Genomic DNA, 24,751 nt, shown 5'->3' with positions numbered 1-24,751 from the left:
TTTTAAAACAACATCTGATTCCTGAAGAATCTCACTCACAAGGTTGTGACATCACAGACTTTATTAAAAAAAATTAACAGAAGCAGATAGTGGCATTGTGAGGGGGTGTGGTCACTCAATCCCTTCCTGTTTATCTTTGATAGCGACTCTGAAGCGTTCCTCCAGAAGAGACAGCTCGCTGATCAGATCTGTGATGGCGTTTGTAAATGCTTCCTGTCAAAACAACAAAAATCATTTCCTGTTAAAAAAACATCTTGTCTTATCAAAATATGTGTGTGACCCGTGGACTGTAGTCAAGTGTGTGTGTGTGTGTGTGTGTGTGTGTGTTACCTGTGGACTGTAGTCAGGTGTGGTCTGGACTCTGATGACGATCTTATGTTCTAGAGGATGAGGAACCTTATAACCAGCGAACAGAACCTGAGGATCCTTCAACAGCTGACTGACAAACAAACAAGAGCAGGTTCAGAACTCTGCATCAAATGTATAAAAACAGCTTCACTTCAAATCTAATGTTTTATTCTTCAACTAGCTTTAGAGCACTTCCTGTCAGGACTCAACTAGAACCTGAAAACTAGTAGAGTCCTCTCTTTTGAGGCTGTAACCTCTGTGCGTAGCATCCTGCTAGCTTAGACTGTAGCATCTTGTAGCATTTGTGTAGCCTCGGAATCATTTTGACTGTAGCATCGTGTGTAGCCTCTGATTAGCTGTGACTGTAGCATGTGTTAGCATCACGTATAGCCTCTGATTAGCTGTGACTGTAGCATGTGTTAGCATCACGTATAGCCTCTGATTAGCTGTGACTGTAGCATGTGTTAGCATCACGTATGGCCCCTGATTAGCTGTGACTGTAGCATGTGTTAGCATCACGTATAGCCTCTTACGCTCGGATGATGTTGCCCAGTGTGTGGTCCTCTTTGTTCAGGGTGAACAGACACGCGTTGGGAACCTTCGTGTCTTTACTGATGCTGATCTTCTTCTCTCCTTCAAACAGCAGAAACGACTCGAAGGCGGGAGGCGCGTTCATCTTGTCTCAGGTAGAAACGAGCAGACTGCAAATAAAGAAACGAGCAGACTGTAAATAAAGAAACGAGCAGACTGTAAATAAAGAAACGAGCAGACTGTAAATAAAGAAACGAGCAGACTGTAAATAAAGAAACGAGCACAGACTTCAAAATAACATCACGACTTCCGGCGCCTTCGTCTTCTTCTGTTGTCAGAGTCCAGACGAGGAGCGCCCCCATGCGGGCAGGAGCCAATCATTGCTTGTTTCCACTCTGTGATGTCACGTTACGGAAGTTCTTCCTGTCCAATAACAGCGCGGTTCCCACCGTTCTCCCTCTTCTCATTGGTCAGTAGGAGGTGGTTTGTTTTTAAAAGTCTGGCGCTGATTGGCTGCGCCTGTGACGGAGTGTCAGTTTAAACTGGGGGGCGGCAGAGTGCTCGGTTTGAATCCGACAGACGCAGCTCGGACTCGGACTCCCGGACACGGTGAGTACCGCCGGTTCCAGTGGGTTTAAACGCCGGGTTCAAGCACCGGGATCACCCGGGATCTGTGCCGGTGTATCCGCCAGGAAGTGGCACGTGAGTCCGCTGAGTGGCGTCAGTCGTGAACAGGCTAATAGCGGGGCTAACGTTAGCCTGCCGCTAGCTCACCGTCTTTAGCTTAAAGCTAAAGCTGAAATCAGATGCTAACAAGCGACTTAACCGGATCCGTTAGCACTGTCCGTTACGAGACACCGGGCTTTCCGTCGAGAGACACCGGGCTGTCCGTGGAGAGACACCGGGCTGTCCGTGGAGAGACACCGGGCTGTCCGTGGAGAGACACCGGGCTCAGATGGACAGTTCTGGGGATATTGTTCACTGCTATATCACTAACGTTTAGCTGCTGACTACCGGGGACCGGAGCCGTGAGCGCGGTGCTTCCGACTCTGTCCCGGTTTCTGACCCGGTCTTTGTCTCTGTCCAGCAGGACCCGGATCACTCAGTCATGGCCTCACAGAACATGGACCCCGCAGCGGGTGCAGCTTCCTCCACAGCCGCTCTGAAGGGCAGCGAGAGCGGCGGCAGCGCGGCCAGAAGCTCGGTGTCCAAACGGTGAGACCGAACTGACACCGGGTCAAGGCAGAACTTCTCTAAGCATTACGGTACCAGAGGTTTCAAAACAAAAGCGAGCTTCCGGTGATGCGACATTTGATTAGTCTGTGAATGCACGAGGGAACTAATTGATTAAATGAGTTGAAGTAATGAAGAATAAATGAATGATAAAAACATTATGACTGAGCGTTAAACTGTTAAATTAATGACTTCTCAAAACAACTGTGAATAAAGTTTGTAATGAAGAAAAACTTATTTAAAAAAAACCCAGAGAAACGACCAGTTCTATAATATATAATAATAAGTTCACACCTCAGCTTCACTGGTTTTCTGTGTTTTCATTGATCAGTTGATTAAATAGACTCGTTAGTTCATTTCTTCAGTCTGTACAAATGTGTGGTCCTACAGGAAGGTCGCTTTTATTTTGAAGTCACTCTAACGTACTGCTTAACTCTCCCCTTGGTTCTGTTCTGACTCAGGTCTGGACCAGGTCCTGGGTCAGAACAGAACCTGGTCATTTAGGTCACTTCAGTAAGGTCTGATCTTTAACGTGTGTGTGTGTGTGTGTGTGTGTGTGTGTGTGTGTGTGTGTGTGTGTGTGTGTGTGTGTGTGTGTGTGTGTGTGTGTGTGTGTGTGTGTGTGTGTGTGTGTGTGTGTAGGCTGCAGCAGGAGCTCATGACTCTAATGGTGAGTTCTTCTTTCATTTATTACATCACAAACATTAACCTCTCTGACATCACGTGACTTGTCTTTGTGATGATGTCATCATTGTCAAGCGATCCGTCTCTCTGACATCATGTTCTGTCTGACAGATGTCAGGTGATAAGGGGGTCTCAGCGTTTCCAGAATCAGATAATCTTTTTAAATGGGTCGGAACCATCGACGGAGCTCAGGGGACGGTACGTTTACACACAGACAGACACACACACACAATCACACACACAGACAGACAGACAGACACACAGACAGACATCACTGACCGATTCATTATGTCACAGCTAGAGCAGACACTCAGGTAGAAAAACACACATCCTCACACAAATCCACCTGTCTGTCTCTCTCTGAACACCTGTCTGTGTCTCAGGTGTACGAGGGCCTCAGGTACCGTCTGTCTCTGGATTTTCCCGCTGGTTATCCGTACCAGGCTCCTCGAGTAAAGTTTGTGACGCCGTGTTTTCATCCCAACGTGGACGAGAACGGATTCATCTGTCTCGACATCCTGAAGGACAAGTGGTCGGCGCTGTACGATGTCCGCTCCATTCTCCTGTCCATCCAGAGTCTGCTGGGAGGTACTGTCAAAATAAAGCAGCTTGATTGACTGATCAACATTATACTGAGCTGATGACTTCAGGAAGTGATGTCACACTGACTCACCATCGTGTGTGTGTGTGATCTTTCAGAACCAAACAACGAGTCTCCTCTAAACACAACAGCAGCCGAACTGTGGGACGATCAAGAAGGTGAGAGAGACACACACACACTTCACAATAATGACCCACTTTTCAGTGACGTTTGTGTTCCTGTGGAGAAGGTTCAGAGGGAGGAGTCATCTCATACTAATGATCAATAAGTATGATCAATTATAACGGTATATGATAAATAATAATGTTCACATCAAGAAGGAAAATCATAAAAATCATTGATTATCTGACCCTTTGTCAGAATTGATCCGTTTCTTGTTAAATTCTTATTAATTAGTTTTATTGTTCTTTGATCAAATCATTTTTCGTTTTTCAATCAAGATGAACAGTCAATAATCTGCAGCTTTCTGGTTCAGTTCAGAACATTGATCATCTTATGCTCAGTCTTTGCTTATTTATTTTTGATCAGCAGATTGATTTACTGTTAAAGCTCTGGCAACAGGGGCTGATGGGAATTGTAGTTCTAACTCTGTTTGTCTCTTTCAGCCTTTAAAGCTCATCTACATTCGACCTTCCAGAAGTGAAGCAGCTCCACATTTTCTTCTTCTTCTTCTTCATCTCTTTCTGTCTGTGTAACGTCTGTTTGTACAATATTTTTATGTTAAATAAAGTTCTTAATTCAACACTGTGACGGCTCTTTTGTTTGAATTTCCAGTGTCTTAAAGTGATAAAATAAGACATTTATGTACCAGAAGAAAAAAAATTCATGGGCAAAAGAACTACATCTCCCATCAGCCCTCTAGTGAAGTGAAGTAGCTGGATCAGGTGTTCAGATGAAGACGTCAGGTGCGTTGATGCAGCAATGACTTAATATGATGCATGCTGCTCTGAGCACAATGCATGCTGGTTAATATTTTATCAGATTTCATCCAGCGCTGCAAAACATCACCAGCTCACATGACTAAAAAAAAACCTGATCTCAAGCTGCTGCACCGGTGACATCACAACTCTGCTCTGATTGGCTGAAGGCTTCATGACGCTCCGTATATCCATGTACAGTGCTATAAGATATATATATATAAACATATTGTGTGGAGCTATACAACCACTGGCAGTGTTTCTGTTATTTCTTGTCTTATTTTCTTATGTGCTGATTAATACAGAAGAATTATTTCTCTCCACACAGGGTCACTTTACACTGTAGTTTAATTTTCATCTGAAACAAAGTTCTCAGTCAACTTCGTTGTTCATCTCGTCTCACTGACGATACGAGAAGTTGAAAGTGTCTGACTTGACATCTGTGTTTTTAACTCTGCCGGCGTCAGAGGATCGAGACTCAGTCAGATCAAGTCCACCTCGAACGCATCTCATGTCAAACCGTCAAAAGCTCAAGAACCTTTAGTTGGGACAGTTCCGACAAACTCTGATCAGCTGTTCTTGCCATGAAGCAATATTTCTGCAGTCACTGACAGTTTTTACTTCCTCTTCATTCACATAAATATCACGTTTAAAGTTTTATCTAAAAAATATTTCCTCTCATGTCAGGATTGTCATCGCTGATGTTTATATGAAACATTTTACAACCTTTGTTGGAAATAACTTCATACCTTCTGTTATAACTTCATTTTATTACTTGGTTTAAAATATTGAACATTTAGTTTGAACAGACATGAGAATGATTCCTCGTCAGCGATGTCATGATGATGATGTCAGTGGTCATTGGCAACGATTTGTTGATTGATATTAATTCTGCTTCCTGTTTCTATGAATAAAGATGAGTTGAACTACCCCCTCTACCCAACACAGCCCAGTCCGCAGCACGGCGGGTGGCAGCAGGCGGCAATGTTGTTGTTAGCAACAACCTCGACCTCCATCAGATCCTCCAGGGTGTCATCTGGCTCATCCACTTCCCCGCGACCTTCGACCCAGGCCGGCTGAGTCGCCTCCACAGACCAGAACGCAACAGGCACCTGTAGAACGCCACACGTTTAAATATGGACGGTCAGATTCTCATTGTAAAGCAAAACGATCTATTGGTTCTCTCTCACCCTCAGTTGCATCTCACTCAGCATCGACTCCAGTCCAGAGATGTGATTGGTTAGATCAGGACTTGACTCCTCCTCTAAGGTGAGCCATGGCACCTGGACTAATGCCACCCGGGCGGCCACGCCCACCACACCATCCATGCACCCTGGACAGGAGAGAGAAAAGAGAGAGAGAGAGAGAGTCAGACAGGTGAGACAGGTGTGAGTGAGAGAGAGTCAGAGAGGTCAGACAGGTGTGAGAGAGAGAGAGAGAAAGAGAGAGAGAGGTCAGACAGGTGTGAGAGAGAGAGAGAAAGAGAGAGGTCAGACAGGTGAGAGAGAGAGAAAGAGAGGTCAGACAGGTGTGAGAGAGAGAGAGAGCGGTCAGACAGGTGTGAGAGAGAGAGAGAGAGAGAGGTCAAATAGGTGAGACAGAGAGAGAGAGAGTCAGAGAGGTCAGGGAGGTGAGACAGAGAGAGAGAGAGAGAGGTCAGACAGGTGTGAGAGAGAGAGAGAGAGGTCAGACAGGTGTGAGAGAGAGAGAGAAGAGAGAGAGCGGTCAGACAGGTGTGAGAGAGAGAGAGTCAGAGAGGTGAGACAGAGAGAGAGAGAGAGGTCAGACAGGTGTGAGAGAGAGAGAGAGAGAGAGAGAGGTCAGGGAGGTGAGACAGGTGTGAGAGAGAGAGAGGTCAGACAGGTGAGACAGAGAGAGAGAGAGAGGTCAGACAGGTGTGAGAGAGAGAGAGAGAGAGAGAGCGGTCAGACAGGTGTGAGAGAGAGAGAGTCAGAGAGGTGAGACAGAGAGAGAGAGAGAGGTCAGACAGGTGTGAGAGAGAGAGAGAGAGAGAGAGAGGTCAGGGAGGTGAGACAGAGAGAGAGAGAGAGGTCAGACAGGTGTGAGACAGAGAGAGAGAGAGAGAGAGAGAGGTGAAGTTCCTTAAAGAAACGTGTAACTTGAGCTTCAGGTGATTTGATCAGAGATTCAGACAGGAAGTAAAGAAGTGTCAAATGATTGAACCAATCACAGATGATCAGCTGACCTGTGTTAACCAACATGCGTCTGTCGTAGCGCTGAGTCAGAGGGAACTGTCCAATCAGATCACGCGCTTTACGGAGGTCAGACAAGAAGTTCTCCAGCGCAGATAGAAAGAGAACCCAGAGACGCTCCGACACCTGTCTGTCATCTGAGGGGGTGGAGTCACTGCCTGACAACAGACGCATCAGACGCTGTGACAGACCTGGACACAGACAGGTGTGTAGTGAACAGGTTTGTGTGGGTGTGTATGTAGGTGTGGTGTTGGGGGGCTTAGGGGGCGTGGTTACCGCAGCAGATCCGGTGAGCGAGCGCTCTCGTCTCGTCCATCTCGTCTCTCAGGAAGCTGCAGTCAGCTGAGCTGCCAAGCGACGCTGCCAGCTGTTGGAAACAGGAAGTGACCCGACTGAAAGCCTCCTGAGCGCGCTCACACTCGCTCTGCTGTCGGCGCCGCGCTGCCAGCTCGTCCACTGAATGACGCCACCGGCTCATGATGTCATCAGGTGTGTGGATCAGTTACAGCTGTTTGAACCCGACATGTAAAATATGACGGTTGATTCAACTCATTTTTTGTTCCATCAAACAACTAAATTTGTTCAATAACTCATATAATAATAATACACAAAATATAGTATCAGTGTTTTATCTGAATTATAAATGTGATCATACCTGACGTCAGAACAAGGATCAGCATCAGTCGACAGACATGACGACTCGTTTGCTCTCAGACTTTCTGATCCTGAAACATTCAACAACATAAACCAAACAACACAAGCCGATGAGTCACAGACAAAATCAAAAACAGCCTGAAATAAATGTCCTGCAGGACAGACAGGTGAGGACCTGTCTGTAGATCCTGCTTCATGACTCATATGATGTCAAATTATAGTATTATTTATTATATTATAATATATCATATAGATAGTAGTTCATCAATTGTTATCATATATGTATATATATGTATATATATATATATATATATATATATGTATATATATGTACATATATATATTTAACTCTACTAATTAAAAGATAAGATTAAATCTCTTTTCAAGTCATTTGACTAAAGTAAATTGTAGAATAAAGAATAAAACTCACCTGCTGTCGATCAGCTGAGTCTGTTTGTGTGAACGACAATCGTTCAGGTTTCTATCAACACTCGTCTTCTTCCTCTTCGACTCCAGGGATCATCAGTGTTTTTAATTAACAGCTGACACCTGAACCTCTCCCACAAGACTCTTTATTTTACCCTCAGTTCTGCCTCACAGGTAAACACCTCCGTCTCAGCTGTGCAGGTCGACAGCGTCACGTCAGGTTAAATATAGACTGACCCGGGTCAGAGGTCAGAGAGTTCATGTTCTCATGTTTAATGAAATAAAGATAATTAAACCTTCAGACTCTTAATAGTCTGCCTCTATGATGCTAACAGTGCTAACATCAACGAGCTGTAATAATGATGATAATAAAAATAATGATAATTTTCATAATCATACAATCAATACTAAACTAATATTGATTAGCTAATGCTAAAGCTAAGCTAAACACCAATATGCCCCTAACTCTCCACTTGTAGCTAAGCTATAATGATACATAATGCTAACTGTTAGTTTTACAGGCGTTAGCTTCGAAGATTAAACACCGTGAAAGCTAAAGCTAAGCTAAAATGTCATGTTAGGGATTTTAACTTTATTCAAAGTTAAACTGTGAACGGTCATGTCTGTAGTTGTTTTGACTTTTTTAAGGAAACTAATCTGATTCACAGACAGGAAGTGATAAAACAGGTCAGCTGACCATCAGTGTGCCCTTATGATCAGCTGACTATCATCATCATCATCATCATCATTACCAAAATCATCATCACAAGATTCATAATTCAAACATTAAATCAAATGATGGCACTTTATAGAGACATAAACCGTAAACGAAATCCAACTCTCCAGAGTCCAATCCAGGAATGTTAGCCTAGCTTAGCACAAGTAGCTCAAGGTTAACAGTTTCCCCTGCTTTTAATCTTCCTGCTAAGCTAGGTAACCTGTTGACTTTTCTTCCAGTCTTTTTGCTAAGCTAGGCTAACAGTTTCCAATGCTTATGTATTTGTGCTAAGCTAGGCTAACAGTTTCCCATGCTTTCAGTCTTCCTGTTAAGCTAGGCTAATGTTTGCCCATGCTTCCAGACTTTGTGCTAAGCTAAGCTAACAGCCTTGGATGTTTCAGTCCTGATCTCAGACATTGATCAGGTCACTCCGGAGGACGATTCATAATTCAGTCCTGATCTTCAGACTCCGCCTCCTTTCTGTGATTGGCTGTAGTAATGCTGGTTTTTAGATGGGGCGGTGTCAGAGGTGGGTCAACAGGTGATCGTGTGACAGTGTCGTGTGGTTGTTGCTATGGCAACACTGTTAGTGTGCAATGTAATTGTTCTTGCATCGTCATTGCGGCATGTTGTGTTGTCATCGTCATGGCGGCGTGTGTTGAATTCATGGTTGGTGTAGTCATGGCAGCGTGTGTGTGCGTGTGGCGAGTGCCTCCATCACCTCGTGGCAGAGACACTGACAGAAGCCGTAGACGACCAGGAGCAGCAGCGTCGACGGAACCAAACTGACGAGGACGACGCCCAACCACAGCTGACCAATCATCAGCAGATAAATCCCCAGAGGCAGCGAGCTGAAGAACACCTGTACACATCCAACGACAAGGTCACACACACAAACACACACAGACAGACACACACAAACACTCTCTGCTATGACTGCCGCTGCTCTCGTACTGACCAGACAAAGTGCCCCCAGCAGGCAGCGAGGGAAACTGCGGGACGTCCAGCTGTGACACTTGTGGGGGGGCAGGTGACAGGGCAGCGAGTCGAGGCTGGGGGGGCGGTACACGCCCACCACGTTGAGCGTGCTCAGTGAGTCCGACGATGGCGATGACTCAGGAAGTTCCATGATGGTGATGACCAGACAGTCTGAGGAGCGGTGCGACGCCTCCACGCTGCCCCCTGCTGACACAACACATTCACTCACGTTAACTCATCACAGACGTAGAAACATGACAGACAAACAAAAAACATAAACTTCATAAACAAACAAACAAATAAAATGCTTCATTAATTAACAGAAGTTTTTTCACCGGTGAGACTAGACGGACTCAACACCACCTCTCCCCCTCCTCCTCCCCCACGCCGAGCTCGGTCCTGACACGACAAAACGGCCAGAATGTGTCGGTCATCCTCCATTAACCACACCTGAGAAAGAAAAACAAAAAGAAGAGGAGGAGGAGGAAGAAGAAGAGGTGGAGTCAGACTAGGGGTTAGAAGAAAAGGGGAGGGGTCTTTCACCTCATCAGAAAGGTCAGCTCACCTCTTCCTCGGGGACGTGCGTCTCATGGCGACAGAATGGACAGCTGATGACAGAGGGTGACGACTCTCCTGATAACCAATCAGAAAGGAGTAATATGATGGTTTTATAATCAGAGGGTTAATGTTGCATCTAATTGGCTGCATCATACTGGACAGTTATTGGTCAGGTGCTCTGTGACCTCTGATTGGTCAGTGTCAGACACGTCATGAGAACATGAGCCTAATAATTCACCTGCGAGCGTCAGTGTTGTTCACCTTTAGCTCCACTCACCCATGTCGACCATCTTCTTCAAACACTTGGCGCAGACTCGATGCAAACATCCCAGGAGCTTCGGTTTCCTGCTGCGAGTGTCGTAACGGTTGTAACAGATTTTACACTCGAGCTCCTCCAAAGTGTAAACCAGTGACTGAGCCCAGCTCTGCACCTGTTTATATACATATATATATATATATATTTTTTTTTTTTTTAATTTTTTATCACAAGGTAAGAGGATGTTCCTATAGGTACAAAAAGAGGGTTTAGGTTTTACACCGTACATTTATGAATATATGGAGCAGGAAACTTATCTGAATTGTTCAAATAAAAACAATATATGTCATGCATGTCAGTGAAGCCTTCAGCCAATCAGAGCAGAGTTGTGTCGTCCCAGAGTTGGTCCCAAGGTGCTGCAGCTGGAGGAGAACATCTGTCTGACTGCAGCTGGCTCACTCCCAACATGTTTTAAAGTCACCTGACCTGGTGACATTTTGCAGCCCTGGATGGAGGCGGACAAAAAGTCTAATTCCAATTGTGTTTAGTCCAGCATGCATCACGTTAAGTCAACGCTACGCAGAGCTGCATCAAGTCGAACGCACCAAATAACAGAACATCCAACCGCCCCTTCCTGTCTAAAATCCTCGAGAAGGTTGTTATCAATCAGCGTGTGAGTTTCTCCAGGAAAGTAATCTGAAGACTTTCAGTTGAGGTTTAGAACTCACCACAGAGACAGTCTGGTTAAAGTCACTACTGACCTTCTCAAAGCTTCAGATGTTTGTGTCTGTCCTCGTCCTGTTAATCAATGAAGTAAACTTCATGTCTCAAGGACATAAAAACCTGGATGATTAAACTCAGATAAGACAGAGGTTCTAATACTCGGCCCTCAACACCTTAGAGATACATTCTCTAATGAAGAAGCTGCACTTGATGACTTTACCCTCGCTTCCAACGAAACATCAGGAATGTGTTATTTAAAACACATTTCTAGGACTGCGTACTTTCACTTAAGTAACATCCAAAATCAGACATGTCTCTAAAACATGCAGAAAAACTAGTCCAGGTCTTTGAAACATCCAGACTTGATTATTGTATTTCCTTATTATCAGGCTCCAGCAGTGAGACGTTTACTCGAGCTCTGAGCTCCCAGAATTCAGTCTGTTCTCCCTCAAAGTCTACAAGTAGAGGAGGAGCCAGAGCTTAAAGCACAAGCTCCTCTCCTGTGGAATCATCTCAGGTTCAGTTCTAGAGGCAGACTCCCTCTCTACGTTTAAGATTCAAACCTTCCTCCATGATGAAGTCTTGGATCTGCTCTTAGTTCTGCTGCTGGACGTCTAGAATGTTGAGGACACATGGAGCTTCTCTTTCCTTCTCTCCCTCTTCATCACATTAATGTCTCATCAACACGTTACTGACGTGACTTCTTCACCAGAGTTCTGCTGCTTCATCGTTTGATCATGGACCATAGATCATGATGGTGGACGGCAGATAAGCGATCGTAATGGTGGATCCTGATGGTGTCAGATGATCCTGGACCATGATCACAACCAGACTTGTGGATACACAACATGTCTCCTCATCTTCATCAGTAACTCCACAGTTCATGTGTCTGCTCCTTCATCTCTATCAGACATGTCCTCATGTACAAATACTTTAAACAGGAAGTCACAAACTGTTTCTTCTAATGTAGTGAATCTGTTGTTGTGTTGATGTCTTCAGTTCATCAGCATCTATTGTCCTCGTGTCCTGGAGACGGATCCTCACATGAGACTCTGAGCTTCAGTTACTGCTCAGAAAGTGTCTCTGTAGTTTGACTCTATTTCAGTTAAGGACAGAGGACGTTGCTGCTTGTTGACACCGATGAGACAAACTGAATATGAGACAAATCAAATGTGATGATTGATTGAAACTGTCAGTTTGCACAGAAGCAGCAGGGGGAGATATTCTGTAAGAGGTAATGCTGCAGTGAAGGATGATGGGAAATCTCACCTTGCCCTCCAGCTCCCGACAAGGCTCCGCCTCCTTCAGCTGGCTCATTCTGTTGGCTGTCGTCTTCACCTTAAGCAAGAGGGAGGGGCCAGAGTGGGTGGAGCTTAACTCAATCTGAGTCCGTCACCTGACGGACAATAATAGAAACAAACAGATAAATATAAATTCTAATCACATCCATGAGTCCAAGTGACTTGTGCCAGATGTAACGAAATTCCCTACTTGCAGTCCTTAAATATCCCATTCACAGGGACCTGAGGTCACAGGGACCTGAGGTCACCGTGACCTGGACCTCTGGTCACCAAATTCTATTCAGCTCATCCTCGGGTCAAAGTGAATGTTTGTGACAGATGTGAAGAAATTCCCTCAAAGCATTCTCACCCTAACCCTTGAGATACTGTGTAAACGAGAGTGGGACGGACGGACTGACAACCCGAAACCATTCAACATCCAGCAACTGGCTGAGGCTTAAAGATAAAATACAAAAATAAACGTTATTACAACTGAGGCCTGTTTCAAAATCACCTGATTGGTTGGTTTCTGCTAATCACAGAGAGAGAGAAAGGTTTGTTTTTTATTGATAAAGTTAGATTCATAACTTTCAATTTATTGAGCACACACACGTTTGTGTTTCTATCTTAGTGACTCTTATTGACATAATACATTTCCCAACCCCTTACCTCAACAATAAGGGTAACAACCATCCACACTGAATGCCTAACCTAACCTTAGCTAAGATAACCTAAGATAAGCTAACCTTAGCTAAACTAAGCTAACCTAAACGTATTCAGGATGCTAATGTTGCTACGGCAACAGCTTAACCTGTGCCTGAACTTCAGATGGGCCAATTAGAGGAGTCATCTTTATATACAGTCAGTGATCGTCTTTATATACAGTCAGTGATCATCTTTATATACAGTCAGTGTCTTTATATACAGTCAGTGATCATCTTTATATACAGTCAGTGATCATCTTTATATACAGTCAGTGTGTTTATATACAGTCAGTGATGGTCTTTATATAAAGTTAGTGATCGTCTTTATATACAGTCAGTGATCGTCTTTATATACAGTCAGTGATCATCTTTATATACAGTCAGTGATCATCTTTATATACAGTCAGTGATGGTCTTTATATAAAGTTAGTGATCGTCTTTATATACAGTCAGTGATCGTCTTTATATACAGTCAGTGATCATCTTTATATACAGTCAGTGATCGTCTTTATATACAGTCAGTGATCGTCTTTATATACAGTCAGTGATCGTCTTTATATACAGTCAGTGATCATCTTTATATACAGTCAGTGATCATCTTTATATACAGTCAGTGATCATCTTTATATACAGTCAGTGATCATCTTTATATACAGTCAGTGTGTTTATATACAGTCAGTGATGGTCTTTATATACAGTCAGTGATCATCTTTATATACAGTCAGTGTCTTTATATACAGTCAGTGATCATCTTTATATACAGTCAGTGATGGTCTTTATATACAGTCAGTGATCATCTTTATATACAGTCAGTGTCTTTATATACAGTCAGTGATCGTCTTTATATACAGTCAGTGATGGTCTTTATATACAGTCAGTGATCATCTTTATATACAGTCAGTGTCTTTATATACAGTCAGTGTCTTTATATACAGTCAGTGATCGTCTTTATATACAGTCAGTGATCATCTTTATATACAGTCAGTGATCGTCTTTATATACAGTCAGTGTCTTTATATACAGTCAGTGATCGTCTTTATATACAGTCAGTGATGGTCTTTATATACAGTCAGTGATCGTCTTTATATACAGTCAGTAATCGTCTTTATATACAGTCAGTGATCGTCTTTATATACAGTCAGTGATGGTCTTTATATACAGTCAGTGTCTTTATATACAGTCAGTGATCGTCTTTATATACAGTCAGTGTCTTTATATACAGTCAGTGATGGTCTTTATATACAGTCAGTGTCTTTATATACAGTCAGTGATCATCTTTATATACAGTCAGTGATCGTCTTTATATACAGTCAGTGATCGTCTTTATATACAGTCAGTGATCGTCTTTATATACAGTCAGTGATCATCTTTATATACAGTCAGTGTCTTTATATACAGTCAGTGATCATCTTTATATACAGTCAGTGATCGTCTTTATATACAGTCAGTGATCATCTTTATATACAGTCAGTGTCTTTATATACAGTCAGTGATCATCTTTATATACAGTCAGTGATCATCTTTATATACAGTCAGTGATCGTCTTTATATACAGTCAGTGTCTTTATATACAGTCAGTGTCTTTATATACAGTCAGTGATGGTCTTTATATACAGTGTGTGTCTGTATGTGTGTATCTGTGTGTCTGTGTGTGTGTATCTGTGTGTGTTTGTCTGTGTGTGTATCTGTGTGTCTGTGTGTGTGTATCTGTGTGTGTTTGTCTGTGTGTGTATCTGTGTGTCTGTGTCTGTGTGTATATATGTTTGTGTCTGTGTGTATATGTGTGTGTGTCTGTGTGTACATGTGTGTGTTTCTGTGTGTATATGTGTGTGTCTGTGTGTGTCTGTGTGTGTATATGTGTGTGTCTGTGTGTATATATGTGTGTGTCTGTGTGTATATATGTGTGTGTCTGTGTGTGTATATGTGTGTGTCTGTGTGTGTCTGTGTGTATATATGTGTGTGTCTGTGTGTGTCTGTGTGTGTATATGTGTGTGTCTGTGTGTATATATGTGTGTGTCTGTGTGTGTCTGTGTGTGTATATGTGTGTATATGTGTGTGTCTGTGTGTATATATGTGTGTGTCTGTGTGTGTCTGTGTGTATATATGTGTGTGTGTGTGTGTGTCTGTGTGTATATATGTGTGTGTGTGTGTGTGTGTGTCTGTGTGTATATGTGTGTGTCTGTGTGTATATGTGTGTGTCTGTGTGTGTCTGTGTGTATATGTGTGTGTCTGTGTGTATATATGTGTGTGTCTGTGTGTATATGTGTGTGTCTGTGTGTGTCTGTGTGTGTCTGTGTGTGTATATGTGTGTGTCTGTGTGTATATGTGTGTGTCTGTGTGTATATATGTGTGTGTCTGTGTGTGTCTGTGTGTCTGTGTGTGTCTGTGTGTATATGTGTGTGTCTGTGTGTATATATGTGTGTGTCTGTGTGTATATGTGTGTGTCTGTGTGTATATATGTGTGTGTCTGTGTGTGTCTGTGTGTCTGTGTGTGTCTGTGTGTGTCTGTGTGTGTCTGTGTGTCTGTGTGTGTCTGTGTGTATATGTGTGTGTCTGTGTGTTGCAGTCACCCTGTGCAGCTCGTGCATCGTCTCCAGCCTCATTAACAGTCCATCGTCGTCTCGCGCCTCCTGTGGCTGACAGCAGCGGGAAGCTAACATGCTAACATGCTAACGTATAAGCGGAGTCTGGTCTGTCGGTTGTCGGTTGTCGGGATGTCGGTGGTCGGTCGCTGCCGTGCTGATGTCGGTGACTCATGTCTCTCCTCCGTCTCACTGCGGCGCGCGGCCGGCGGCGGGAGCTGGGTTACTATGGAAACCAGCCTGCAGCGGGATGACGGGAAATCTCCGAGTGATGATGGAGAGCAGAGATGATCAATAACATGATCAATAACATGATCAATAACATGATTAATAACATGATCAATAACATGATTAATAACATGATCTATTGATCAATAACATGATCAATAACATGATTAATAACATGATCAATAACATGATTAATAACATGATTAATAACATGATCTATTGATCAATAACATGATCAATAACATGATTAATAACATGATTAATAACATGATCAATAACATGATTAATATGATGATCTATTGATCAATAACATGATTAATAACATGATCAATAACATGATTAATAACATGATTAATAACATGATCAATAACATGATCTATTGATCAATAACATGATCTATTGATCAATAACATGATCAATAACATGATTAATAACATGATCAATAACATGATCTATTGATCAATAACATGATTAATAACATGATCAATAACATGATCTATTGATCAATAACATGATTAATAACATGATTAATAACATGATCTATTGATCAATAACATGATCAATAACATGATTAATAACATGATCTATTGATCAATAACATGATCAATAACATGATTAATAACATGATTAATAACATGATCAATAACATGATCTATTGATCAATAACATGATTAATAACATGATCAATAACATGATCAATAACATGATCTATTGATCAATAACATGATCAATAACATGATCTATTGATCAATAACATGATTAATAACATGATCAATAACATGATCTATTGATCAATAACATGATCTATTGATCAATAACATGATCAATAACATGATCAATAACATGATTAATAACATGATTAATAACATGATCTATTGATCAATAACATGATCAATAACATGATCTATTGATCAATAACATGATTAATAACATGATTAATGACATGATCTATTGATCAATAACATGATCAATAACATGATCTATTGATCAATAACATGATTAATAACATGATTAATAACATGATTAATAACATGATTAATAACATGATCAATAACATGATCTATTGATCAATAACATGATTAATAACATGATCAATAACATGATCTATTGATCAATAACATGATTAATAACATGATTAATAACATGATCAATAACATGATCTATTGATCAATAACATGATCAATAACATGATCAATAACATGATCTATTGATCAATAACATGATCAATAACATGATCTATTGATCAATAACATGATTAATAACATGATCTATTGATCAATAACATGATTAATAACATGATTAATAACATGATCTATTGATCAATAACATGATCAATAACATGATTAATAACATGATTAATAACATGATTAATAACATGATCTATTGATCAATAACATGATCAATAACATGATCAATAACATGATTAATAACATGATCAATAACATGATCAATAACATGATCTATTGATCAATAACATGATCAATAACATGATCTATTGATCAATAACATGATTAATAACATGATCAATAACATGATCTATTGATCAATAACATGATCTATTGATCAATAACATGATCAATAACATGATCAATAACATGATTAATAACATGATTAATAACATGATCTATTGATCAATAACATGATCAATAACATGATCTATTGATCAATAACATGATTAATGACATGATCTATTGATCAATAACATGATCAATAACATGATCTATTGATCAATAACATGATTAATAACATGATTAATAACATGATCAATAACATGATCTATTGATCAATAACATGATTAATAACATGATCAATAACATGATCTATTGATCAATAACATGATTAATAACATGATCAATAACATGATCTATTGATCAATAACATGATCAATAACATGATCAATAACATGATCTATTGATCAATAACATGATCAATAACATGATCTATTGATCAATAACATGATTAATAACATGATCTATTGATCAATAACATGATTAATAACATGATTAATAACATGATCTATTGATCAATAACATGATCAATAACATGATTAATAACATGATTAATAACATGATTAATAACATGATCTATTGATCAATAACATGATCAATAACATGATTAATAACATGATCAATAACATGATTAATAACATGATTAATAACATGATCAATAACATGATCTATTGATCAATAACATGATTAATAACATGATTAATAACATGATCTATTGATCAATAACATGATTAATAACATGATCAATAACATGATTAATAACATGATTAATAACATGATCAATAACATGATCTATTGATCAATAACATGATCAATAACATGATTAATAACATGATCTATTGATCAATAACATGATTAATAACATGATCAATAACATGATCTATTGATCAATAACATGATCAATAACATGATTAATTACATGATCTATTGATCAATAACATGATTAATAACATGATCTATTGATCAATAACATGATTAATAACATGATCAATAACATGATCAATAACATGATCTATTGATCAATAACATGATTAATAACATGATCAATAACATGATCTATTGATCAACAACATGATCTATTGATCAATAACATGATTAATAACATGATTAATAACATGATCAATAACATGATTAATAACATGATTAATAACATGATCTATTGATCAATAACATGATCAATAACATGATTAATAACATGATTAATAACATGATCTATTGATCAATAACATGATCAATAACATGATCTATTGATCAATAACATGATTAATAACATGATCAATAACATGATCTATTGATCAACAACATGATTAATAACATGATTAATGACATGATTAATAACATGATCTATTGATCAATAACATGATTAATAACATGATCAATAACATGATCTATTGATCAACAACATGATCTATTGATCAACAACATGATTAATAACATGATTAATAAAATGATCAATAACATGATTAATAACATGATCAACAACATGATCTATTGATCAATAACATGATTAATAACATGATTAATAAAATGATCAATAACATGATTAATAACATGATCAATAACATGATCAATAACATGATTAATAACATGATTAATAACATGATCAATAACATGATTAATATCATGATCAATAACATGATTAATAACATAACATGATTAATAACATGATCTATTGATCAATAACATGATTAATAACATGATTAATAACATGATTAATAACATGATCTATTGATCAATAACATGATTAATAACATGATCAATAACATGATCAATAACATAACATGATTAATAACATCATTAATAACATGATCAATAACATGATCTATTGATCAACAACATGATTAATAACATCATCAATACCATGATTAATAACATGATTAATAACATGATCAATAAGATGATCAATGAAAGTATTCTTTATGTATTGACAGTAGTTGGGGTTTTATTTAAAGTATTCAGAGTACATTAGAATCAGTGTTTTATGTTTTGACAGTAGTTGGGGTTTTATTTAAAGTATTCAGAGTACATTAGAATCAGTGTTTTATGTTTTGACAGTAGTTGGGGTATTATCTAAAGTATTCAGAGTACATTAGAATCAGTGTGTTATGTATTGACAGTAGTTGGGGTTTTATTTAAAGTATTCAGAGTACATTAGAATCAGTGTCTTATGTTTTGACAGTATTGGGGGATTATTTAAAGTATTCAGAGTACATTAGAATCAGTGTCTTATGTTTTGACAGTATTGGGGGATTATTTAAAGTATTCAGAGTACATTAGAATCAGTGTCTTATGTTTTGACAGTAGTTGGGGTTTTATTTAAAGTATTCAGAGTACATTAGAATCAGTGTTTTATGTTTTGACAGTATTGGGGGATTATTTAAAGTATTCAGAGTACTTTCGGGTGTACTTTTTCAGTTCAGTGTCTGTGCTGTAACTGTTAGTGTCCAGTAGTGGAGTAAAAGTACTCAGTTACTTTGAACCACTGGTGCTACAGGAACCTGTTATCTGCTCTCCGTTTCGGGGGAGTGGTTCCGCTGTGACACAATTCCCGTACGTCACATCCTGTAGCTGCCGGTAAAGACGGGCCTGGAGAATCCCGCAGATTCATTTGCGGGTCAGTTCGGTGAATCCTGCGGATATCGGCGCCATCAGAGCCGCAGACATGGTGAGTGTTTACCGGACACACAGTCTACACACTGCCCGCCGCGGGAACCGTCGCATTTCACCGGTTAATGGTTTAATGGGCCGGTGGCGGGAGTTTGAATGAACGTCAAGTGAACGTCAAGTGAACGTCGGTGAACAGTTGCAGCTGCACGCGCGTTAAACTGATCGACCGGATCGATTATCGGTCATCGTCAGGTTTCCGGTCAGTTAACGACGTTCTGAGCGACAGAGCGACGCACCGGCGTTTGTTCGGTTAGCCGTTAGCTCACCTGCTAGCTGCCCGGTTCAGTCACAGCCGTTTATGAATGATTGTATTCCTTTGATCTCCTCCATGAATGCAGTTGAACCATCGCAGCCTTTGATCCTCGGACACGAGGCGGAGGAGTTTGTTTGCAGCTTGTTCAGGTGAAGCTGCGTCACGTGATGACCTGGTTCTTTGTTCTGCCGTGTGTAAGACATCAGAACGTCCTGATCTCACAGAACTACTGTGGAAGTCATTCAGAAAATTCAGCCATTAACAAACTCCATGAAAGCACCAAGAGGCTGTAAGTGGAGCACTACCAAGGTGACTTCATAGTGGGGGGGTCTGTTATGCACAGGTATAGCCTGTTCCAGTAAAGCTCCACTAGCTTACGCTCTGCGTAAAAACCTGAATTTTGGTTCTTGGATAAACATGGCGTCGCTTCTTCTGCAACAATGAAGTTCAAACACTGTTACGTCGTAGTCTGAAGAACTTCTGTCTGCAGGAGAATCAAACAAACACTAATGAAACATCAGTGAGCAACAGGTCAGAGGAGGAAACAGAGCTTTAATGGACGTCCGTCCTGAAGCAGCGGTGTTACAATTATTCAGTGGAGGAAACCTGCTGAAACTATGAACGCAGCAGAAGACATGAAACGATTATGTTAAGTCACTGCACTGAGCAATCAAATGAAGTTTTCAATGCAAGTTCTTCTCCTGATCATATGACATGAAGTCAGTAAATATTTAATAACCAGAACATTCTCATCACTTTTATAAACGTCAGATCAGTTTGAGTGGCTGCTTTGTTGTGTGAAGGTGATGATGTCATAGCCTGTCTGATTGGTTTTTTTAGACGGTGGGAAAGAGCAGCAAGATGCTGCAGCACATCGACTTCAGGATGAGATGCATCCTGCAGGACGGACGCATCTTCATCGGAACCTTTAAAGCCTTCGACAAGCACATGAACCTGATCCTGTGTGACTGCGACGAGTTCAGGAAGATCAAGTAGGTTTGACCGCCAGCCAATCAATATGAATTTGTTTATTTTACATAACATGAAATATTATAAATATGTATTTTGGTAAAGTGTCTTCACACGGTTATACATGATTAATCACATGATGTCGGAGGCATTTGATCACATGACCATTAGCATCATTATAAAGGTGTTTAAATGTGTTGCATCAGACATGAACTGAAGTTCTCACATGTTCCTGACGTGTTCCTCACATGTTCTGTATGTGAGAACAAATGTCTGAGTCAGTGTCTCTGGACATGTTCTGGATCTTCTCCTGCAGCCTCTAGTAAAACATCTGTAAAATGTCAGAGTGAGTCCATGAGAGAAAACATCTGGAACCTTCTCAGTGAGCGAGTGGGCGTGTCTCTGAGGGTTCTAACACGTGACGGACGTGAAACTGAAGAACACAAATGTCTCAGGATGAAGAAGAGGAGCCGTACACGTACAAGACGAAGACGTCCACTTGGAAAGACGAGGAGGTTCCAGATGTTTTGGTGATGAGGGCTGACGCCGTGTGGACGAGCTGTAAACAACAACACTGATCTTTAAGCTTAGTTTATGCTTCTGCGTCGCGTCGGCGTGGACCCCGACGCCATAGCCCGAAGCGCAACTCCAAAAAATCCTAACTACGTGTCGCGTTGACGCGGACCGCAAGGGCTGTGATTGGTCCGCTCAGAACGTAAGTTCCGGCAGAGTCTTTTTCCGGTCTTTCTTCCTCGTCGTACAGATTGCCTCCGCAAACGTCTTCTCTGTCGCCTGCGCTTCAACAGTTGCAATATAAGCATTTGTTCTTCAATATTGATGAGCTCCAACAACAAATACAGCTGCTCCACCTCGGTCGCCATTGTTTACTGTTGTTTACTTTACGAAAGAAAAAGCGAGGATTCGGCTAAAACCACACAAACACACAGCCACACCCCCTAGCGGCATGGCGGTGAATTGCAGAGCAACGCGTTCCCTCGACGCAGAACTTCGAATGCTCAACGACTGCGTCATAAACTAGGCTTTACACAGCAGGGATTAGACGTCATGTCCCGCCTCCTGCTGCTCTACAGGCTCCACCCCGAACCTGAATGTTCCCGTTGTTGTGAACGAGTCGACAACATGACTACACAACATGACTACACAACATGACTACACACCATGACTACACACCATGACTACACACATGTCCCACACAACATGACCAGAGTTCATGTGTGAAACAACTTCATTGATCTGATCCGTCACTGTCAGATTATATTTGAGAATGTAGGTATGTTTCTAGGGCATTGTGGGTAACAAGTGTTGATTTTCAGGCCGAAGAACTCAAAGCAGCCTGAGCGGGAGGAGAAGAGGGTTCTGGGATTGGTTCTGCTGAGGGGAGAGAACCTTGTTTCCATGACGGTAGAGGGCCCTCCCCCTAAAGACGTGAGTATTACCTGGGGTCAGTGTTGTCCTGAGTAACCAAGGTAACAGTCTGTAAACTTTAACCTCTGACCCCCCCCCCTTTCAGACTGGTATAGCCCGAGTCCCGTTGGCAGGTGTGGCAGGGGGACCAGGTGTGGGTCGGGCCGCTGGTCGTGGGGTTCCTGCAGGAGCGCCGATGCCTCAGGCTCCGGCCGGACTCGCTGGGCCCGTCAGAGGAGTGGGTGGTCCCTCCCAGCAGGTGACTATAGCAACAATATCCTCATATGCTCAGGTGTGTTTGTTCAGGTGATGACGACTTCCTGTGTTTCCAGGTGATGACGCCACAGGGCAGAGGGACAGTTGCTGCGGCAGCAGCAGGTGCAAGCATCGCTGGGGCCCCCACACAGTATCCACCAGGACGAGGAGCCCCGCCACCAATGGGCAGGGGAGCTCCGCCTCCAGGTGAGATGTAGTGAACCGTTGCATGTTTATTACCTGCAGCAGCTCGGACACACCTCAGGTGCTGCTGTGTTCATGTAGGAAATCACAGGCCACGCCCCCACTTGATGTATGTGACATTTGTGAAACCACCCCAAACGCTATTGGATTTAAACTGGCTCCTCCCCCTGCAGGTATGATGGGTCCACCCCCTGGCATGCGACCCCCGATGGGTCCTCCCATGGGGATGCCTCCAGGTCGAGGGGCTCCTATGGGGATGCCGCCCCCAGGCATGAGGCCCCCGCCCCCCGGCATGAGAGGTAAACAGTCGGAGCTGAGTTTGATTGGCTCTGAACAGCCAATCAGATTGAAACACAATCGTCATTCAGCTGAAACTGATCATGTGACCTCTCTGCTCTGATGTTTTAGGGCCGCCCCCTCCTGGAATGAGACCACCGCCCCGTCCCTGAAGAGGCTCCGCCCCCTCACTCACCTATTGTATAGACTTTTTTTAAATCTTGTTTGTTTTTTTTAAATAAAGTTTCCTCAGGATGTTTGATTTAATCTTGACTGTGTTTTCAGTTTCTATGGTAATCAGTTCAATAAAGGCCGTGAGGAACAGCCAATCACAGCTCAGGTTACCTCATTTATATACATGCAGGAGGCGGAGTTAGGTGTTAAACATCTGAAGAGTTTGAACATTTCATTGTTCAAAATACTAAATAACAGCGATATGTTCAGGGACAGTCGTACAGTCGAATACATATTTTGGTGTGTTCAAATATCGATCTGACCACTGTTCCTTTTCAGTGAAGTTTGAAACTGAGACAGAAACTTTACAGTCAAATTATAGTTATAGTAAATTCTTTAGCCGATTGACACATCTTGATAAAAGATGTTTTCAGTTCATAGGAAACAATTACTCAAAGAAATAACAGCAAAGATAGATTCTATTGAAAATGAAAATACAACTGGTGAAACGTGTAATTATGTATATAATTACATGAGGAAGAGAAATGGAGAAAACATTTTGCTGACATTCTTTTAGTTGCGAAGATGATTTCATGAGCTCAGACAGACGAGGATTCACGTCAGTTGTGGATCCGGTCAGTAGCTGTTTATTTTGTATTTATGTGGGCGTGTCCTGGTGCATCTAAGATGTAGGATCACTTTAAATGTTGCTGAATGAATTGTTGGAAGATAATTCCTTATTTCCTTTCCTAAAGGATGATCCAGTGTGTCCTTTGTTAAAGGAGATAAGTTTGGAACTATTGAATCTGTTTTCCTCATGTAGAGAATTCAGACAGCTCACTCAGTTAAGGTTCCTAAATGGACTATTTGAACGCAGCCCTGGACTCATTAACATTCAAACATGTTGCACAGTGTTGTTCAAACTGTGAATGTTGAACTGAACAAATCATTTTACAAATTAGAGTGAACTTCATGTTTTTAAATCATATTATTCAGTTTTATTTGAAATGTGCCAAATCCTACTATACATGATCTCAAGACTCTTTAGAATCAGAAAGGGTTTTATTGCCAAGTTAGTTTTTTACACATACATGGAATTTGTTTTGGTTTTGTTGGTGCATGTCAGGCATCTCTAAACATAAGAAGATAAGAAAATTTAAATTTGACAATACAAATATATACACAGTATATTTTTAAAGGTAAAAAAAATAAGAAGAGCAGTACAGCTGGGTAATTATAGTGTTCACAGTATGCAGAGTATTTCCAATATGAAAGCATAAAGCTGAGCGTTAATGTAACGCATAGAGTAGTGAATGCAGTGTCAGTGTGACATATGGAGGCAGAGGTGGAGTGTGAAGGAGTGTCAGGGTGGGTGCGGGGCCTTGT

The 24,751-nt window shown here is 41.0% G+C and overlaps 5 protein-coding genes across 11 annotated transcripts; 2 read left to right on the top strand and 3 right to left on the bottom strand.

Annotated features, from left to right (window-relative positions):
• Window positions 1-43: 43 nt before the first annotated feature.
• polr2j (RNA polymerase II subunit J) lies at window positions 44-1,307 on the bottom strand. Of its 3 annotated transcripts, none has more exons than XM_069514822.1 (4): window positions 1,168-1,307; window positions 882-1,049; window positions 331-439; window positions 44-213 (listed from the first exon to the last, which is right to left on the bottom strand). In XM_069514822.1, exons 2-4 carry the CDS (start codon window positions 1,022-1,024, stop codon window positions 112-114), a joined length of 354 nt encoding a protein of 117 aa, XP_069370923.1. In that variant the 5' UTR covers window positions 1,025-1,049; window positions 1,168-1,307; the 3' UTR covers window positions 44-111. The 3 variants fall into 3 exon arrangements, with proteins under 3 accessions (XP_069370923.1, XP_069370931.1, XP_069370927.1); XM_069514830.1 differs by having other exon boundaries at window positions 882-1,052; window positions 1,145-1,266; XM_069514826.1 differs by having other exon boundaries at window positions 882-1,052; window positions 1,122-1,224.
• Window positions 1,308-1,356: 49 nt separating this feature from the next.
• On the top strand, window positions 1,357-4,139 carry ube2c (ubiquitin-conjugating enzyme E2C). 4 transcript variants are annotated; one of them, XM_069514796.1, is made up of 7 exons: window positions 1,357-1,488; window positions 1,970-2,094; window positions 2,755-2,782; window positions 2,908-2,994; window positions 3,180-3,384; window positions 3,496-3,555; window positions 4,003-4,139. In XM_069514796.1, the coding sequence occupies exons 2-7, from the start codon at window positions 1,988-1,990 to the stop codon at window positions 4,038-4,040; spliced, it is 525 nt and encodes a 174-aa protein (XP_069370897.1). In that variant the 5' UTR covers window positions 1,357-1,488; window positions 1,970-1,987; the 3' UTR covers window positions 4,041-4,139. The 4 variants fall into 4 exon arrangements, with proteins under 4 accessions (XP_069370897.1, XP_069370904.1, XP_069370911.1 ...); XM_069514803.1 differs by having other exon boundaries at window positions 1,363-1,488; window positions 1,967-2,094; XM_069514810.1 differs by having other exon boundaries at window positions 1,429-1,581.
• Window positions 4,140-4,644: 505 nt separating this feature from the next.
• On the bottom strand, window positions 4,645-8,238 carry LOC109646867 (regulator of G-protein signaling 9-binding protein). Its single transcript, XM_069514782.1, has 6 exons — window positions 7,612-8,238; window positions 7,183-7,252; window positions 6,804-7,035; window positions 6,521-6,718; window positions 5,505-5,647; window positions 4,645-5,426 (listed from the first exon to the last, which is right to left on the bottom strand). Exons 3-6 carry the CDS (start codon window positions 7,003-7,005, stop codon window positions 5,250-5,252), a joined length of 720 nt encoding a protein of 239 aa, XP_069370883.1. The 5' UTR covers window positions 7,006-7,035; window positions 7,183-7,252; window positions 7,612-8,238; the 3' UTR covers window positions 4,645-5,249.
• Window positions 8,239-8,385: 147 nt separating this feature from the next.
• LOC109647802 (E3 ubiquitin-protein ligase RNF182) lies at window positions 8,386-20,206 on the bottom strand. 2 transcript variants are annotated; one of them, XM_069514767.1, is made up of 8 exons: window positions 20,076-20,206; window positions 15,395-15,668; window positions 12,110-12,236; window positions 10,139-10,292; window positions 9,869-9,936; window positions 9,639-9,753; window positions 9,284-9,510; window positions 8,386-9,187 (listed from the first exon to the last, which is right to left on the bottom strand). In XM_069514767.1, the coding sequence occupies exons 3-8, from the start codon at window positions 12,155-12,157 to the stop codon at window positions 9,005-9,007; spliced, it is 795 nt and encodes a 264-aa protein (XP_069370868.1). In that variant the 5' UTR covers window positions 12,158-12,236; window positions 15,395-15,668; window positions 20,076-20,206; the 3' UTR covers window positions 8,386-9,004. The 2 variants fall into 2 exon arrangements, with proteins under 2 accessions (XP_069370868.1, XP_069370872.1); XM_069514771.1 differs by having other exon boundaries at window positions 9,284-9,507.
• snrpb (small nuclear ribonucleoprotein polypeptides B and B1) lies at window positions 19,646-23,458 on the top strand. Its single transcript, XM_069514787.1, has 7 exons — window positions 19,646-19,807; window positions 20,903-21,054; window positions 22,366-22,477; window positions 22,563-22,715; window positions 22,789-22,918; window positions 23,089-23,214; window positions 23,324-23,458. Exons 1-7 carry the CDS (start codon window positions 19,805-19,807, stop codon window positions 23,362-23,364), a joined length of 717 nt encoding a protein of 238 aa, XP_069370888.1. The 5' UTR covers window positions 19,646-19,804; the 3' UTR covers window positions 23,365-23,458.
• Window positions 23,459-24,751: the final 1,293 nt, after the last annotated feature.

The sequence above is a fragment of the Paralichthys olivaceus genome, chromosome 2 (assembly GCF_024713975.1).
Source record: "Paralichthys olivaceus isolate ysfri-2021 chromosome 2, ASM2471397v2, whole genome shotgun sequence".
In the NCBI taxonomy this organism is placed as follows: Eukaryota; Metazoa; Chordata; class Actinopteri; order Pleuronectiformes; family Paralichthyidae; genus Paralichthys; species Paralichthys olivaceus.
Note: the sequence above shows the minus strand (reverse complement) of the source record. Positions and strands in the feature narration are given on the sequence as shown.

Excerpts from the sequence above, each read along its gene's own strand:
- LOC109646867 (XM_069514782.1), bottom strand. The coding sequence starts at position 7,005 with ATGAGCCGGTGGCGTCATTCAGTGGACGAGCTGGCAGCGCGGCGCCGA. Across the intron at positions 6,719-6,803 it reads CGCTCACCGGATCTGCTGCG|GTCTGTCACAGCGTCTGATG; the intron begins GTAACCACGCCC and ends GTCTGTGTCCAG. Across the intron at positions 5,427-5,504 it reads TGAGTGAGATGCAACTGAGG|GTGCCTGTTGCGTTCTGGTC; the intron begins GTGAGAGAGAAC and ends GGCGTTCTACAG.
- LOC109647802 (XM_069514767.1), bottom strand. The coding sequence starts at position 12,157 with ATGAGCCAGCTGAAGGAGGCGGAGCCTTGTCGGGAGCTGGAGGGCAAG. Across the intron at positions 9,754-9,868 it reads CGCACGTCCCCGAGGAAGAG|GTGTGGTTAATGGAGGATGA; the intron begins GTGAGCTGACCT and ends TTTCTTTCTCAG. Across the intron at positions 9,511-9,638 it reads GAGTCCGTCTAGTCTCACCG|CAGGGGGCAGCGTGGAGGCG; the intron begins GTGAAAAAACTT and ends GTGTTGTGTCAG.
- snrpb (XM_069514787.1), top strand. Across the intron at positions 21,055-22,365 it reads GACGAGTTCAGGAAGATCAA|GCCGAAGAACTCAAAGCAGC; the intron begins GTAGGTTTGACC and ends GTTGATTTTCAG. Across the intron at positions 23,215-23,323 it reads CCCGCCCCCCGGCATGAGAG|GGCCGCCCCCTCCTGGAATG; the intron begins GTAAACAGTCGG and ends CTGATGTTTTAG.
- polr2j (XM_069514822.1), bottom strand. The coding sequence starts at position 1,024 with ATGAACGCGCCTCCCGCCTTCGAGTCGTTTCTGCTGTTTGAAGGAGAG. Across the intron at positions 440-881 it reads CTGGGCAACATCATCCGAGC|TCAGCTGTTGAAGGATCCTC; the intron begins GTAAGAGGCTAT and ends TTTGTTTGTCAG. Across the intron at positions 214-330 it reads CACCTGACTACAGTCCACAG|GAAGCATTTACAAACGCCAT; the intron begins GTAACACACACA and ends TTGTTTTGACAG.
- ube2c (XM_069514796.1), top strand. The coding sequence starts at position 1,988 with ATGGCCTCACAGAACATGGACCCCGCAGCGGGTGCAGCTTCCTCCACA. Across the intron at positions 2,783-2,907 it reads AGGAGCTCATGACTCTAATG|ATGTCAGGTGATAAGGGGGT; the intron begins GTGAGTTCTTCT and ends TCTGTCTGACAG. Across the intron at positions 2,995-3,179 it reads TCGACGGAGCTCAGGGGACG|GTGTACGAGGGCCTCAGGTA; the intron begins GTACGTTTACAC and ends TCTGTGTCTCAG.